Source organism: Pteropus alecto, unplaced genomic scaffold, assembly GCF_000325575.1.
Source record: "Pteropus alecto unplaced genomic scaffold, ASM32557v1 scaffold170, whole genome shotgun sequence".
Taxonomy (NCBI): Eukaryota; Metazoa; Chordata; class Mammalia; order Chiroptera; family Pteropodidae; genus Pteropus; species Pteropus alecto.
Window position 1 is genome coordinate 558,401 of NW_006429634.1, and position 17,526 is coordinate 575,926.

The 17,526-nt window shown below is 54.6% G+C and overlaps 1 protein-coding gene across 1 annotated transcript; it reads right to left on the reverse strand.

The window, feature by feature from the left end:
* Positions 1–1,216: 1,216 nt before the first annotated feature.
* Positions 1,217–17,438, reverse strand: COL9A2 (collagen type IX alpha 2 chain). Its single transcript, XM_006903973.2, has 32 exons — positions 17,367–17,438; positions 16,129–16,203; positions 14,897–14,932; positions 14,753–14,815; positions 13,714–13,767; positions 13,555–13,590; positions 13,436–13,459; positions 13,050–13,103; positions 12,709–12,762; positions 12,544–12,591; positions 12,268–12,324; positions 12,132–12,185; positions 11,792–11,845; positions 11,339–11,392; positions 11,184–11,237; positions 10,996–11,049; positions 9,773–9,826; positions 9,297–9,350; positions 9,010–9,063; positions 7,951–7,995; positions 7,505–7,558; positions 6,824–6,877; positions 6,476–6,529; positions 6,318–6,389; positions 6,072–6,107; positions 5,878–5,922; positions 5,757–5,789; positions 5,446–5,592; positions 5,107–5,161; positions 4,489–4,677; positions 3,674–3,751; positions 1,217–3,234 (listed from the first exon to the last, which is right to left on the reverse strand). Exons 1-32 carry the CDS (start codon positions 17,436–17,438, stop codon positions 3,035–3,037), a joined length of 2,067 nt encoding a protein of 688 aa, XP_006904035.1. The 3' UTR covers positions 1,217–3,034.
* Between the last annotated feature and the right edge of the window lie 88 nt (positions 17,439–17,526).

Below are 17,526 nucleotides of genomic sequence, written 5' to 3' on the forward strand. Positions count from 1 at the left end.
AGATCAACAGGGTTGGAGAAGAAACTTGTGATAAGGGGGTGAAGGCAAAAAGTTGAAGGTGATGCATCCTTTTTACTTATTTCAGGCCTGGGAGCCAGGTAGATGGTAGAATTAGTCACTGATAGGGGTACCCTGAAGGAGCAGGTTGAGGTGGGGGTGGCTCCAGTTTTGGACAGGTTGAGTTGCAGTGCTTATCAGATAGATTATGCAAAGGGGACAGAGGACACATATCTCCTCATCCACCTAGAGCTAGATTTACTTGAGTTTAGTTGATTATGACCTCATGAAGAGCATGACAGAGGTCCAATAACTAAGGCAACTGGCTATGGGTACTATCGTCAATGTAATCCTCGCTTTATGGATAAGAAACAAGCCCTCCAAATGGGAATATTTCTGCCCCTACCAGGATCTTTACAGCAGCCTTTCCACCGCTGCTCCACTGCTGTTGCTTACCTGGCGGAGAGCTTCATCAGCTTCTATGCCCACCCAGTGCCACCATATCGATACTCACTTCAGAAATTGCCAAAGTGACCAGCAGCCAACTTGGGGCCTTGTTTGTTAGTAAAACACTAGAGCTCTGGCTGAAGGCCCCTTTCACTGTTGAATTTTTGGTGGCATGGGTTGGATGCTGGCCATTTGGGCTGAAAGATTAATGGTTTGCTAAATTACTTGAAACAAAATCTCATCATCTAGACTTCTGCAGCCCAGCCAAGGGCAGGTTTGGAACTCAGTCCTCATAGGCTGCATTCTGGAGGAGAAGCTGCTGAACATCCAGGAAGGGGCTGGGCTGCCTTGATGTGATACTCAGTTTGGCTTCCTAAATCCCCCTTTTCCTGATTGTGAACATAGGAGTTGAATTCCTACTTCATTTTTATTGCACTAGATTTTTGTCTCCCAAGGTTCAGTTATTGAGGGGCAGATCCCTGTTCTTGGAAGAGGAAATAAACCGGATGCCCTGGGCCATCTTGGAACATGCCTCAGCCACACACTAGCCAAGACCAAATCCTTTCCTTCCTTGTTTGATGGTCGCTGGGGTCTTCTTTGAGCATTCACTTAATAACCATTGAGCCCCCGTTATGTGCCAAGCATTGTTTTGGGTTTGCTTTTTGGTTTTGGTTTTTGAAACTTTCATTTTTTTCTCTTTTCAAATGACTCTTTTAAGGCCAAGGTTTCAGACTCCAAGACAAGTAAAGTGACTTGGCCTATGGAAGGGAGAACCCCCTTCCCACTAGGTATGAAATACCTGGAGCCAGCTCAGGGCTAGGCTGCAGCTGCCTCCTGCGGCTCTCATCCTCTTCCCCTTCTCATTGAGCCCCAGATTCTGGATTCCAAGGCTCCTACAGCCCCAGCTGTAGTGGGGCCTTGGGATGGGTGCGGGGGGACTGGGATGCTATGATTCAGGATTTGCCAAAGCACTGAGGGTGAAGCCACCTCTGTGCCCCTTAGGTCTACCCACCTTATTCTTCCTGTCTATCTTTGGATTGGGGTAAGGATGCTGAGATGTCACCAGTAGTGGTACGCACACATATTGGGGCAAGGAAGGGAGGAGAGAGGGTGGGCCAGCAAGGGGCGTTCTCTGCCCCTGCTGGCTAGAGGAGAAAAAGGGTGCTCCAGCGTAGATGGGGATCCACAGCCAAGTTTAGGGCGAGGTGCAGGAGGGCCCAGGCTTCAGAAAATGCTAGGACCTCAGGCTGGAGCCCTATGTCTCCCTTCAGGAGGTTCCAGAGCTGGCAAAATGCTTCATTTAAAGAAACAAATGCCCAAATCAACAATGGAGCAAAGGGATTGGTCACTCTGAATTTCAAAAACTCCCACCTTTGCATAAGTCAAAAGCACCTGCCATGCCCTTCCCTGCTTCTGCTGTTTCGAGCAGCTTTGCTTGCCTACAAAGCTATAAGGCTGGGAGCCTCCAGAGGTACAGATCAGATCTGAACCATTCTCCCCTAGACGTCCCCTTAGTGAAAGTGGCGTGAGTGAATAACACTTCTGCTCTCATCATCCAGTCTATGTCAGTTTTTCTCAATGGCCTGAGAACCCCTGAAGGGTAAGAGCCAAGCAAGTCTTCTTATCTTTCGCTGCCAGCTCCTGCCCCAGGGCCAGCACACAATGGGTGCCAAACTCACAGAGGACCTCCCATGTGCCAGGCTCCAGGCAAGACTCCAAGAGTGCTCTACTGGGTTAAATAAGACCTGGCTGAGTCCTTGTCACAGCTGTACAAAGTCTGGGAAGTGATTTGCCCAAAGTTACATAGCAGGTCACCATCCTGACCACCCCCAGGTTCTTCCCATAGATGTTCCTCCAACTTGCTGTGTCATCCTAATGCTCACAATCCAGGATGTGCCCAGAGGAAGGTGCCTTAACCCCTGCTCTCCTCTTCTGGAACCCCTGACTATCGTTCCCAGGCAGTGGAGGCCCAGCCCCAATCCATGAGAAATTAAGCCCAACAATTCACATCCTGGTTTGTACCCAAATTGGGATTTTTATTTACAGAAAGGCCTTCGTGGATCTAAGGGAGTGGTGGGAGAGGGTGATGCCAGAAAGAGAAGGGAAAAGGGGGTTTAAATACTTAGATGCGAGGGGTGCAGGAAGGAAGTAATGGGGCTGGCTTAAGGGCAGCCGCCTCAGGTAGTTACCCATCAGCAGTCACCTAGGAAGTCCAGTGGGTGAAATGGGATCAGGAACCAGCAGAGACCTAAGTCCATCTGTCCCAAGGACGAGATGACCAGTGGAAGATGGTGCAAATCAAGGATACATTTGTTTTAGTAACATCTGAGTGGTGCCACTCCATCCTCTTTGGAGCTTGGACTCTCTAGTGACACTAGACCTGTCTGTTGGCCTCATCTTTTCATTGCGATACCCTCCCTTCCCTTCCTCCATGTTTTAGAATTTCCTTTTCTTAAGGACTCCTGGGTCCCAGACAGAAAGTCTTGAGAAAGCTGGTTTCCTGGGCTGGGGGGTGGGGTTCATGTCCACCCAGAGGGAACCCAGTCTTTTCCCCCCAGGATGCCTGCCAGGCTCTATCCTGGCCTGATGTTCATGGGCCCTTGATGGATCCGGGCTCCGTGAGGCGTGCAGAGGCATAGGCTGAGGCTCCAAGGCAGGCCGCAGGCTCACAGAAGCCAGGCAGCCCCACGGGGCCTGGCAGGCCGGGTCGACCTGCCTCTCCTGGGGCTCCTGGGGACCCTCGGTCTCCATCTTTACCATTGATTGCCTGGCCAGGGCGGCCAGGAAGACCTGTGAAAGGGAGAATGTCAAGACATCAGGGCCTCCTCCTGTCTCTACCCTAGGACTTGTAAGTTCCACTTTTCAGAGGTGGAGGGGGTAGGGTGGGGAATGAAGCCAAGGACACCACAGGTAGAAGGGACTCTGCCCCAGACTAACAGGTTGGGAATTACATCCGGTTGTCAATTACTCCCAACTTCCAATCAATGAGTCTTGAGAGCAAATACCCTTCCTTTCCCTCCATGAAGCAGATTTTGGTACAACCCAGGAAGTCCTCAGAATCCCAGCTGTTTCCAGCCGGACCCCTCCCAGAGGCTCCTGGGTACTCCAAAGGGATGCGAAAGCTGGGTTGCAGAGCATGAGGCCTCCACAGTAAAGACCCAGTTGTCTATGGGTCATTAATTCCAGAGCTGAGGGGCAGAACCACCTCTGGGCAGGGCCAAGTTCTCACCTGGGATCCCTGGGGGCCCAGGCATCCCCGGGTGTCCACGTCCCATGTCTCCCTGGTCACCCTTCTCTCCGCGTTTTCCTGCAGAGAAAGAAGGGGCCTTAGTTTTCCAGAACCGGAAAATGTTTTTTCTACTTTGGTTGCTATTTAATTTCTATTTCACACACAGCAATTATTCCTATTTTGTGCTAGTTTACAATAGAGGAAATTTGGAAATGGCTGCAAAAGTGGTTAAATAAAAGAAGGTCCAGACAAAGGATAGAAGACTCTACAGCCGATAAAGTTCATTACAGGAACGTGTCTAATAATAAGGATAGCTGGCATTCACTATGTGCCAAGCAATGAACTATATAAATGACCTCTAAATGTAATTAATCCTCACCACCATGAGGTTATTGCTATTAATATCCCCATTTTACAGACGATAAATCTGAGGTCCAGAGAGATTAACAGGTAACTTGTCCAAGGGTCACAACGAGAAAGTGGCAGAGTTTGGACTCATACCCATCTTGTGACTCTTGTGTCTGCCCACTTTACTGTTTTCTTAATCTGCCTCCCCACTTCTAGAGCCCTGGAAAGATGTTTATGGTGTATCACTAAGTAAATTTAAAACAACCCCCCACCCCAAAATAAAAATAGTAAAAAAAAACAGGTTATAACATAGTACATTTGTTTCCATCAATTTGCTGCCAAGAAAGAAAGCCCAGGAGATCTCGTCCTGGGAAGGGGAATGATGAAAGGAGAGAAAACAGGAGGCTGAGCAACAGGAGCCGAAGCCCATGGTCTGGCCCCCACCCTCACCACAGAACAGCACTCACCTTTGGGCCCCGTGTTGCCAATCTGACCCACAGCTCCCACGATGCCAGGAACACCCCGAGAGCCAGGGTGCCCATGGGGTCCCTGTTTGCCTGGGTACCCAGGAGGCCCAGGGGGTCCTGGGGGACCCACCATGCCAGTTGCACCCAGGGCTTCCCTCTTGGCACTAACAGCCACTTCTGCCAGTTGCTCTGGAGAGGAGAGAGATAGAGAGGTCTGTGACATGGGTGCCAACTCAGAAAACCCAGAAGGCAGAGCATCCTGATGGCCTCTGGCCCCTGTGGGTGCAGAACAGAAAAGCCCTGTATTTAACCTCCCCTTTTCTCAGGCCCTTTTGCTGAAGTCAAAGGTCCATAGAGAGCAGGGATGTATCTAAGGTCCCCAGGCCCTTATAGGCAGAGCTGGAATGAGCACCCAGGGCTCCAGACACTGGGGAAAAGCCACTTGGAGAGACTCCTGAAGGGGGAATGATGTCCTAACCTGGACTGTGAGGATAGGTTGGTGCCCCTCCCCATCCCCTTGCAGCATCTTCGTGTGTGTGTGTGTGTGTGTGTGTGTGTCTGTGTCTGTGTTTTGCCCTGACCTGGACTGTGAGGATGGGTTGGTGCCCCTCCCCTCACCTTGCAGCATCTTCAGCACCACGTCCACGATGTGCTGATCACTGGCATCTCGGCCCTGAAAGCAGAGAGGCCCTTTCAGGAAGAAGCCCCTGGCTTCCAGGGCTGCTGCTCCTGTGCCCTGTGACCCCTCCTTCGCCTACTTTTTCACCGTAAATATTTTCAGCATCTGACCGAAATCCCTCCTGCTGCACCCAACACCCATCCTCTCGGATCTGGAGCGTGGAACCAGTCTCAGAGACGCCAGCTTCCTCTGGGAGTTCCCAACCTTTGGGGCATTAGCAGCACCCCAAGAGATTTCCTATTTAGGAGACCCCCCCCCACCCTGGGGGGCCAACTCACCGCCACGCCCTGTCTCCCGGTCTGTCCCGGCACGCCGCGGTCTCCAGCCAGTCCTCGAGGGCCAGGGGGCCCGGGGTAGCCCTGCACTCCGGGAGCTCCCGCGTCCCCGCTGGGGCCCCGGTAGCCGGGTTCTCCGCGGACTCCTTGCTGCCGGGGCGGGATGGGTGCATGGCCGGGTGAGAGGACGCACGCGGTGGGAGCAGGTGTAGAAGGGGGAGGGGGCCTGGAGAGTGGCGGTTCCCCGGCAGCCCAGCGGGACGAGGGCGGACGGCGGGAGAAAAGGAAGGCGGCGTCGCAGAGGCAGGACTCACCTGTCCCTTTGGCCCTGGCTCTCCAGACTCGCCCTGCAGGCACAAGGAAGCGCAGTCACGAAGTGGTGGGGCCCCGGGGCCACCCGCGGCTTCCCTGGCCGACCCCACGCAACCCGCTCACCTTCTCGCCTTTCTCTCCTGGGAGGCCGGCCACCCCCGGGTCGCCCTGTTAACGCAGAACAGTTAGTCACAGCAGCAAGGGGGTTCCGCGTTAGGGCTCTCATACCACCACACCTGCACCCGCCGCCCGCATCCCACCCACCCCCGACGCCTGCGACGCCTCTAGGCGGGGGCAGGGGAGGCGCTGGTACTCACCACACCGCCGCGGGGGCCGGTCTTCCCTGGGGAGCCCTGCAGAAAGCAAGGGACTTGATGAGTTCCTCCACCTCAGCTCCTGGTCACATCACCCTCTGCTGCTCCGCCTCATCCCCAGAACCCCCTGAACCCACAAAGAATAATTTTTCCAGGAAGATTTGGAAGCTCAGAAGAATTTAAGCTCCACCCCCCCACCCCCGGATCTTAGGGCCTCTTTACCAGGTATTTTCCAGTCCCATTTGGTACCTTGTCTCCCTTGATGCCTGGCAAGCCTTGTGGCCCTGGAATTCCCGGGGACCCCTGCTCCCCCTTCGGGCCCTGACGAGAAAAGAAATCAAAGGAGTAAATCAAATGAGGTGCCGGGACTTGCTCCCCACCGCCTACTTGAGCCGTGCTGCACTTACCTGCCGTCCTTGAGGGCCTGGCTGCCCCACTGGCCCTCTCTCACCTTGGTCACCCTGAAATGGAAAGAGAGTCACACCCAGGCTGTCGGCATGAGCAGTCAACCGCTGCCAGACCCCAGGCCAGACCCTACATGGTCAGGGTGCCCTCCGTTTCTGCTGTCACCAGCATGGAGGTCCTTTGCTCTACTTCACAGACCAACAAACTGAGGTCCTGGCTGCGGAGGCCTCATACAAGGCTGGGTAGGACAGGGCAGGTGCTGGAGCCATTGAGAGGACCCAGATCCTGGGTCCAGCAGAGTCAGCAGCTGCAAATGACTCCAGGGAGGGGCCACTGTGCCAGGCACTTACCTTCTGCCCCATGATGCCCCGCGGACCGATTTCTCCTCGAGGCCCTGGCTCTCCCTGAGGGACAGAGAAACTGGGAGTAAGCAGTAGGCCTGGTTGTATGACTTCCTTCCACACCTGTCTAACGTCCACCCATCCTTGGGTCACAGCTAATCTGCTTCCTCAGGGAAGCCTTCCTTTACCCCCCATTTATTCCTTTGTGTCTCTGTACTTTTCCTTCAGAGGGCCAAACCCAATGATAATCAGTCATCATATGGTTATTTATTTCATGTCTTCTCTTCCATTAAACAGTAAGCTCTGTGAGTAGGAGACTATGTGTCTTAGCATTTAGCACAGTTACAAGTATTTGGTGAATGTTTATTGAATGAATGAATGAATGAATGAATGAACAAATGAACAAATAAACGAACCAACGAACAATTCTTGTCTGCTAGATTCTCAGCCCTAGTCAGCTTGGTCATCCGCAGAGGTCATATTCCAGAACAGAACCAGTTCTCGCCCTCAGTGCATTTTACAAAGAGGGGAAGAGCTTCCCTGATCGCTGGTAAAGGCCTGGCCACTACCCAGGGTACCCCAGCCTAGGGCTTCACAGTCTCCCTCAGACCCATATACTGAATGCTGGGTCTTCAGGCCTGGGGGCAGGGGTCAAAGCAAGAGCCCTGTGTCAAAGGAGGGGGCACTTACCTCCTTTCCAGGGGGACCAGAGAATCCAGGGAGGCCCTGCTGGCCTGGCTCACCCTGTAGGAACACACGAGTCTCAGGTCAGTCTGGGTGGCCCAGTCAGGCCCTTGGCCTTGGGGAAGCCCAATGAACCCTAAACAAACTGGAACCAAATGAGTTGGGGAGGGGAAATGATGTTCTTGGTCAGGTCCTTGGGACTCCACTGATTTTCCTGTGTTTGTTTCTCATCTAGATTTGGAGCTATGCCATCCTGTCTCCAGCTGGGACAAGGGGCAGGGGGAGGGAGCAGGAGGGAGGTAATTAGGCCCAAGAAACTCATGTCCAGGCCAAGTTGCTGAGCCTGGGGTGAGCCCTGAGCTTTGCGGTCTTTACAGCATGCTCCTCGTCCCTATCCCCAGACTCCCTTGCTCAGATGAAGCTATTCTGCCCCCAGCTTGGGGTCACCTCACCTTGTCTCCAGGGCCACCTTTCGTCCCAGGCTGGCCTGGCACACCCTGTGGAAAGAAGTTAAAATCAATTTCTGTCCAGGCATGGGGGAGTCCCATGCACCTGTGCTTTACCTCCCATCCCTGATCCAGTTCCTTCTCCCTTGTGGGCTGAACAACAGAAGGCCAAGACATGGCTTCATGAACTTGACTATGCTTACCCCCAAGCCCTGGTGGGAGAGGAGGTGGGGACATAGGGACCTGTGGTCTATCGGGAGAAGAGGAGGACATTATGTGCTCGTAGGCACGCGTGGTGCATACAGGAACACAGTATGCACACAGGCACGTTAGCAAGTCTTGGTCTCAGGGCCTCCAGCAGGGAGCAGGGCTGCCGGGGCGGGGGTGGGGTGCCTATAGGCTGGGCTCCTGAAAGATGCGAGATGGAGGAGGGCCTGAATGGTGAGGAGGCACAGAGAGATGGCGAAGGGCATTCCAAGCAGAGAGATGGACAAAGATCTGAAGGCGTGGGGGTTGAAAAGCCAAGGCGGCATTGAGAAGGAAGACCATGAAGAGGGGCAGTGGCTAAAAAGGGAGCAGGAGTAGGCTGGTCCAATCACGGTGGTCCCTGAATGCTAAGATGAGCTACGAGGACAAGGATTGCGGCAGTTCTATTCATAATTATTTTCCCTGCCACTCAGTGTATCTCGGGTACTCAGTAATTATTTCTTGATGTACTGAACAGAATGACTTTCCTGGAGGCAATGAAGGCCATACAAGGTGCATAGCAGGGAAATAGTCAGATTCCACCTAGCCAACATGGAGGACTGGAATTGCCAAACAGAAGACTGGAGCAATTTTCCCAAAGATAAGGCCTAAGCCAGGTCAGAGGCCACAGAGGTAGTGATGAGGCCTGGGCTGGGTGAGGGTGAGGATTAGATCAAGAGTCCTGAGTGTACGGATTTTGACTTCATAGGCCACTCATGCCACTGTGGGGAGGTGGGTCACTGAGCACCTCTGTGGCCTCTCTGAGGAGGAGAAGCAGCTTGCCATGGAGCAGCCCCCATGGTTCCACCCCATACTCACCGCTAGGCCCTGGTGGCCTGTGTTTCCTGGCCGCCCTGCCTGTCCTGCACTGCCCTGAGAGAGATAGAGAACCAGAGGCATAAATGAGAGCTCCAGCCAGAGCGTCCCTGGCTTCCACCGAGTGCAGGCAGGAAAACTACGGGCCAGGGGCAAGGATAGATGTGTCAGTGAGACACCTGAGGATCCCAGGCTCCTAGGCCTCCGGGATCGGTGTGATGGGACTCAGGGCCTGAGCTAAGAGGGACCCTGACCCCTGCCCCAATCCTGCCAGCAGTTCCCACTCTTACCTTCATGCCAGGTGTGCCTGGGGTCCCATCCTTGCCATCGATGCCTGGGGGACCCTGCTCAGAAGGAGAGTTGAAGGTAGATTCACAATGGGGAGATGCCTGGGATCAGGCCACCCACCCATGTCCCTCTGTGACAGCTGTAGTGTGCAGGTAGGAAGTGGGTCCAGTCACCTGGAGGGGTCCCACCAGCCAACTGGGGGAGAGGAGCGGAAGTGGGAAGGAAACTTCAGAGGCTAGACCACAGTCCTTCCCTTGTGTGAGTGGCAAGTGTCCCAGATTGGCATAAGCTTCTCATGACCTCTCCTACATCACCTCCCTATTCACAGCTGAAAAAACTAAGGCACAGAAAGCGGGCAATTCCCAAGGTGACAGCTTGCAACAGAGTTCAGTCAAAATCCCAGGTTCCATGTCCTCTGAGGTCTTGGACAGAGTTGACTGAACCCCAGTCTCTGTCAGGGTGGGTCTGGGACACTTACAGTTGCTCCCTTTGGGCCTGTTATTCCCTGGGGTCCTCGAACACCTTGACTGCCCTGCAAAGTAGATAAAGATGAGGTCACCTTCAGGATGCTGAACGCCTGTCTGGCTGTTGACGGAGGGGAACAGCTAACAGTGACCTCTGGGTCCCACGATCTCTCTGGCACAGACCACGTTGTGCAGGGCAGGAGGATGGGGGCCTAGGTGTGTTCTTCTGGCCCCAGACCCAGTGGGAAGTAGAGGTCAGTGTCAAGCAGAAGGGGCCGAGCTGGCCTGGGCCGGGCTGGCGGTGGTGAGAAGGAGCCAGCACTCACTGAGACCCCACCAAGACTCGGAGCTCCACTTACATCACACAACGACCAAATGCAATGTATGAGCTTTGTTTAGGTCTTAAGTGGAACAAGAACCTTGAAGAGACATTTTTAAGATGACTAGGAAATAATGAACACAGACTGGTTATTTGATGATGTTAAGGAATAATTGATAATTTTTTGGTGTGATAATATTGTGATTATGTAAGAAAAAGTTCTTAGTTTTAAGAGATATATACAGAAGTATTTAGGGGTAAAACGACATGATGTTAAGAATTTTCTTGAAAATATTAGAGCAAAACAATAACAAAGAGAAGGAAAATAGGAGAAAAGGGGAAGGATGAAGCAAGTGTGGCAAAATGTTAATTTGGGGAGCTAGGTTACATGGGGGTTCATTATATCATTTTCTACTTTTGTGTATATTTTAAAATTTGCACGATAAAAAACTAAAAAAAAATAATAGTCAGCTTTACTTTCTGCTCAATTTTTATGTAAACTCAAAACTGCTCAAAAGAAATAAAGTCTATTAATTTAAAAAAAGGTAGGGTTGAGAGAACTGGGATCTGGACCAAATCCCATTAGCCCCATGGCTGATTTGCTGGAATTTCATCGTCTGGCTCTGGTGGCTGTGGGTCTGAATCTCATGGTTTCTCCCAAAGTCTAAATTTGATCAGCAGGAGGCTGGGCTTTGAGCAGTGGGGGCTGACAGAGCTGACTGGGCTTCTCCAAACCAGTCACCCACACGCACAGGCACCGAGTAACACACACACACACACACACACACACACACACACACACACACACACGCACACACATACACGCACACACACACGCATGCACGTCCTACATGGAGCTGAGTCCTCCCCAGTACTCCCCAGGGGCCCTGGCTGGACAAGAGGAACCTGAGGACTCACCACATCGCCCTTCTCCCCAGCTCGGCCTGGTGGCCCCCGCGGACCTTCCTCACCCTGGCAAGAAGGACAAATAGGAATCCAAGTTAATTGCCTCAGAGAGAGTTGCACCTCACCCTTGCGGTCCAGGGAGCTCCAGCATGGAGAAGGTGTGGGGAGGTGTGTGGAGGAGGTGCCAGGAGCAGACTTACCGGTGACCCAGCGGCGCCAATGGAGCCCACCATGCCTTTGTACCCACGAGGACCCTGGGGAGAGGGAAGGAGGTGCGGGTCAGTCCCGGCTGGACCCCAGAGGCCAGAGCAGGCTGTCACAGCAGCTCTTGCAGGAAACCCCAAAACTCACTTACCATTTCTCCTTTGGGTCCCGCCATGCCTGGGTAGCCCCTGACACCCTGGGGACCCTGTCAAGACAGAAAAAAGATAGTGGTGGCAATATCAAGACCCACTTTATGATACCTTCTCTGACCCCCACTCTCATTCTTCACAATGCTCCTCTGAGACAGGCAGCAGAGTCCATGTCCCGTAAAGGGGACACCGAGGCTCAGAGATGGGGAGGAACTCGCCAGGGGCACTCAAAGTGACAGTGGCAGAACCTGGGCCTCAACTGAGTCTGCTGACTGACAGCCTTGGTTCCTGTCCCCCAATTTCTGACAGTCAGCCTTAGCCTCCCTCTCTCCACCCAGACACATGCCAGCTGGGCACAGGCATCCCTTCTACGAGTTAGAGGCCAGAGCAGGGGAATGACTCCCCTGAGGTCTCCCAGGGTGAGGAGAGGAGGCCCCAGGGGAAGTGTTTCTTACCGGTGGTCCAGGGATGCCTTGCTCTCCAGAGGCACCCACATCCCCTTTGGGACCCTAAAAGGCGGGAACGAGTGATCAGACAGGCAGGCAGATCAAGAGATAAGTATACAGACGAGCAAAGATACCATCCTTTCCCAGTGCCATGTGACTGCTGGATGGGGAAATGGAGGCCCAGCAAGGAGAAGGGACTTGCCCAGAAACATGCTGACCTAGAACATGGACCTCCTGCCCCCAGCTGAAGGCTCTGCCCCCAGAGACCCACAAGGGAAGGGAAAGAAAGGAAGAAGGGGAGGCCTTGGAAGGAGTAGGATGTCCCACGGCCCTCCGCCCTCACACTTACTGGCTTCCCCAGGTGTCCAGGATCTCCCAGAACCCCGCGTTTGCCAGGATGCCCCTAAAAGAAAGGATAGAGCTCAGTATGAAGTCCCATCCCAACCACCTGCTCTGCCCTCCCAAAACTTGGACCAGTAGCTCACCTTCACTCCCTGCAGCCCCGGGGGGCCTTTCACACCTGCTGGACAGTTGGTTGGGCACTGAGAAGAAAATCCCGCAGGGCTCTGTGGTCATGGGCCTGCCTCAGGCCAGTTGGGCAGGGCTTCCCCATCTTGCCAACTCCCAAACCCTCCTCCCAGCCCACCTGGCTGAGCCACTCTGCACAGCCCCTCGCCAGGACCCAACTTATCTCCACCACCGCCCCTCTCCTGCTGCCCCACCCCTTCTCTGCATTAGCCCCACCCAGGACCACCTCTTACCAGGAAATCCGCACTGCCTTCGAGGCCCTGGACAGTTCCAGGGCGGCCCTAAGAGGAGATGTGTGGAGATAGAGCCTGATGTGAACCCTCTCCACCCCCGGCTTTTGTCAGCGACACTTCTTCCAAAGCTGCACACTGCCATGTGGGAGGTTTGAAGACACTTACCGGTTTCCCAGGAGGGCCTGGGGGACCTGATGGTCCCTCTGGTCCAGGATCTCCCTAGAAGCAAGAGGGGCTCATATCATACACCTGCCCAGCCAGGTCACCTCCTGAGGTCTAGGCTCTTGGGGATATCAAGGCCTGATTGGCAAGGGATGACCCCAGCCCTTGGCCTCCCTGAAAGACCCCCCGCAGGGAAAGCTCAGCAGGAGGGGTTTCCGCTCCAAGCCTGGAGAAGCTCCCTGATGGCCAGAAGCAGGCCAGGAGCTCCTGGAGAGACACCTAGCTTGCTAGCTTGGAGGCAGAGGGCAGGAGGTAGAGTGAGCAGACAGGAGGCTGGGGCTCACCTTGGCGCCTGTGATTCCGATCTCACCAGGGAGCCCAACAGGTCCAGGTGGTCCCTAGGAGCAGAGATGTCACTGGCCAGGATGTCTTGGAGGGTTAGCCCACCCCAGGTACCCAGGTAGGGACAGGCACCCAGAGCCCTCTTCCCCACTTTTACTTTGCAACCAACCTCAAAGGACTGACAGGTTAGGGCTTTAAAGACCAGAGACTCCCAGAGCTAGTGGATAGGTCCAGAGTGGGCTGGCCCAGGGTTCTCTGGCAAGTGTGCCCATTCCTGACACCATCAGAGCATGCTAGACCCTCCCCATAATGGCCAGTCTCCTAGAAGCCCTCTGTATCTTGCTTCCCAAGGAGTCTTAGGAACGTTGCCCCAACCCTGAGGACTTACAGGAGGTCCGGCGAAGCCAGGGCCCTGGAACAGAAAGAAAAGAGACTGGGTTCATGGCTCCTTCTTCAAGTACCCCCTCCCCACAAAAGGTTGTCAGAGCCTTTACAGGTTACACTCACCGGCAGGCCAGGGGGACCTGGGAGCCCAGGCTGGCCCTGCAAGAGCAATGGGAGAAGCTCAGAGGCTATGGTCTCCTGGGTCCCTGCTCCTCTCTACTGTAGCCCCTCCCAAACTCTGGCTCTAGGTTGCCCATGCTGAGTCCCCAGCGGGCCACTTACCTTGACTCCAGGGATCCCAATGGGGCCAGGCTCCCCCTTGGCTCCAGTTAGACCCTGAGAAGGAATAAGTTAGATCAGTGAGGGGCGAACCTGCTCCCTGACCCATGTGCCTCTCCTGGGTGGGCTGAGACTACCTTTTACCCCACTTCTTGAAGGTCTAGGAGCCTCAACACCTCGCTTTCCTTCCCCCAGTTCCCACGGTAACCCTGGGAGGCAGGGAGACAGATTATCTTCTTTTGAAAGATGAGAAACCAAGGCTCAAAGATTTGTCAGGCCAGGTCTCACACCTCCTAGTTTAGGAATCTAGAAGACATAGACACACGTCCGGAACTGTCATTTTCTTGATGTCTGCCCTTGGTAACTTTCTGAGCCTTAGTTTCTTCATATGCAAAATGGGTTAATAATCATGCTTGCCTCTCTGGGTGGATATGAGAACTGATGTGAAAGGCAATGTGCTTTGTAATCTTTACATGGTGTGACGAGTAGGAGGGGCCCTGGTGGCTGGGCACAGCTTTGGTGGGTACCTCTTGAGCCAGCAAGGTAAAGGCAACTCATGAGAGCCTCTTCCTCCTCCCATCTGTCAGTGACTGACCCAAGCTTATCCCCCAACCAGATGACTGTCCCAGTGGCCTGTGTCCAGGAGCCTGTGATCTCAGGGTCCCCGGGAACTCTGTGGTATCAGCCAAATAATGTTCCTCTCCTGAGTTGTACCTTGGGCTGCAGGGGTTAGGGTAGGGAAGGGAAGGGAAGGGAAGAGGGGAGGGGAGGACGAAGCACACAAGGACAGGTCCACCCAGAGTATTCAGTATGATACTTGGAGGCTAGACACGTGACACTAAATCCTGGGTGCTGCAGACTAACAGAACCACTCTGTGGATCCCATGTGCCCATGATTCAATGCTCTTGGTATACGTGTGAGGGGTTCCAGTGAAATCACAAGTCACGTGAAGAGGATGTGGGCTCACAGTCATCGAGTCTCCATCCTGCTACCCTACTCTGAGCAGAAGATGAAGGAAGGTGCCAGAACCAGTCTACTCACATCAATCCCAGGCTTCCCGTCTGGCCCATCTGGCCCTGCTTTTCCAGGCTCTCCCTTAGGTCCCTTGAAAACAGAAGTGAGGCAAATATTAGCCAGAAAGCAAGAACTGGAAGGGTCAAAGGTCAAAGAGGAAAAAGCACTCACCGGAGGGCCGGCTTTCCCAGGGGGCCCCTTGTCACCCTGCAAGATACAAGTTGGTGAGAGCATGCTCTGGCTCATGCTACCCCAAGTGAGCACACACAGGCCCTGGCTGACTGGTCCCACATGACTCTGTCCTCACTTTCTTTTCTTCACTCCTGGGTCCCCTCAGCCTTGCACTTTTTAGGAAATCAGCCCTATTTCTTAAAAAAAAAAAAAAAAAAATCATAGGTTGATTGAAATCAACCCCAGCCAGGCTGGAGAGGATATTAACTTGCAATGGGTTTTAGACATGCCAATGTTGGTCAAGTATCAGTTATGAGACTTGAAAATGGGTCGTGGGCTCCAAGTTACCTCCAAGAGCTGGTGCCTCTTGGATTTCGGCAAGTGTGGAAGAAACTTTTAGAAAAACGTGAAGGGGAGGTGAGTGAAGAAGGCAGTGGCTCTTGTCTGGATTGGGGTCAGGAAAGCAAGGGACTGGGAGGGACAAGGACCAAGGGGGCCCATGAAGGGGACAGATTCCTCTTCCCAAGGCAGGAAGGACCTCCTTTTCTCTATGACAAAGGACCCTTGGTGGAGGACAGGCAGGATTTGGAGTCAGATCCAGCCCCAGAGAGGCATTTCAGAGCCTGCAGCAGCCAAGGAGCTGGCAGAGACCCAGAGCCCTGTGTTTGGGGGTGGAGCCACCAGGTTGAATAGAAGTCTGTCCAGATGGGTAAACATAGAGCTGACCTCCTGGGGGAGCCTCCTGAATGAGGTATTTAACCCTCACCATGCTAGAGAAAGTAAGGAACAAGCCCAGCTGGTTCTAAATCGGGGAGAGAAATGCAAAGGGAAGAGACAGAAGTCTGGCTCCAGCTGGTCAGCGGTCTGGCCAAGGCTCCCAAGCTACCCTGAAGACGCATCAGACCCGCCAGGCGGCAGGGCGAGGGGTTAAGGTGTCTCCCACCCCCAAAAAAGAAGAAAGAGGAGGAGAGGTGGGGATAAGGAATCCTTATGATCTGTGGTGGGCAGACAGCACAGCAGCTCCTTGTCGGTGGGCAGCTAAAACCGGCTCTGCATCTCCTGGCTAGTTTGAGGTTTTTGCAAGATAAATAGGCTCCTTGTGGTGCGGGTCGATGCCGCCTACATGGGGCACTGCGTCTCCAGGCACCACCCCCACCATCCGCCCCCAGGCTCACAAAGCTCCCCTTTGTCCGCAGCCTCCCTCCCTCTCCCGTCCCAGGTTAGAGACTCACGTCGATGCCGTCGGATCCAGGCACACCCGGCGGCCCCGGGGGTCCTGGGGGCCCCCGCTCTCCTGGAGGACCTCTCTGAAAACACACAGGGGTGCAGCCTTCAGACAGTGCAGGGAGCTGCACCTTCCCCAGGAAAGACATCTCCGCAGGAAGCAGCGAACTCCCGTTTATTCAGAACCTAAGGTGTACCAGATACTGTGTACCATTACATATAGGATCTTAATGAATGCTCAGAACAGTGAGGAGGATACTTTTTCAAGCCTCAGTTTGCAGTTGAGGAAACAGGCTCAGAAAGATTCAGAATGATCACAGAGAGTAAGTGGTGAAGCCAGATTCTGTCCTAGTTCTGCCCGACTCCTTCCACTGTACCACGATGCCCTTGTGCTGTCGCGGTGGGGAACAGATGGAGAGCCTGATGGCTCGAATAAGTCACAGATAGTACAGTGAAGGGTGGCTTGTATATTCAGGTCTCGGTGGTGAGAAGGTACCCACCCTCCCCCCTACCACTGGTGAAGGTGAAACCCGAAGGGAAAATGGGGGGTGATGGGGACAGGGGGGTGTCAGGACGGAAACCTGTCTTCTCCTTCCACTCAGAGCTCTCTCCCAGCACCGCTCCTCCATCCTCCCTGGGGTGGCCCTCTTATGGGGGGGCCTACGCAGGGGTTTTACGCGTGCCGGGTTCCACGTGTGCCAGGTGACCGCAGAAGAGCTGCGAGCCACACAGGGTACCAGACGGCGCCCCGGCCCTGCCCCACCGCGCCCGCGTCCCGTTGGACCTCCATCCCCCAGACGGCCTCGGAAATGAGCCCCGCAGACAAGCAGCGGCCAGGAGAGAGCGGCGTCTGGCCGGAGCTGGCGCCCCGCGGGAGGCAGAGAGGGCGGAGGCCCCCGAGCCCCTGAATGGGCACCATTGTCTTCCCCGCGGCCTGGACTCAACAGGCTGCCAGGACCCAGCGCCAGCTCCTGCCCCACGCTGCTGTCCCCGGCAAGGCCGAGCATCTCGGGACAGGGTCCCTCAGGCTCCCCAGCTCGTAGACCTCCTTTCACGGTGCCGGGATGCGCCCCGTATGTGCACCTCCTGAGGGGACTTGGCGCTGCGGGACTGTCCGAAGTGGCCCCTCGGGCTAGGAAGTGTCAGTAGAGGGTAGAGGCCAGGCAGACCCCTTCACCAGACTCCTGGATCCTGGACCTCGGGCCCGCACCCCAGACCCCGACGCGGGAGTGGCAGCGACACTTACGATCTGCGCCAGCGCGAGTCCGAGCACCTGGAGCAGGACGAGGAGGCCGCGGGGGGCGGCCGCAGCGGCCATGGCGGCGGCGGATGGAAGAGGAAGGGGCCCGGGTCCAGGACCGACGGCTGAGGCTCCGCGCTCGGCAGTGGCTGCTCTTGGTAGTGGT

Coding starts and splice junctions, on each gene's coding strand:
- COL9A2 (XM_006903973.2), bottom strand. CDS start 17,438: ATGGCCGCTGCGGCCGCCCCCCGCGGCCTCCTCGTCCTGCTCCAGGTG. Junction 13,460..13,554: donor CAGGTCCCCCTGGCCTGCCG/GTGAGTGTAACC, acceptor TTTCTGTTCCAG/GGCCCTGGCTTCGCCGGACC. Junction 4,678..5,106: donor GGTGCTGAAGATGCTGCAAG/GTGAGGGGAGGG, acceptor TCTCCTCTCCAG/AGCAACTGGCAGAAGTGGCT.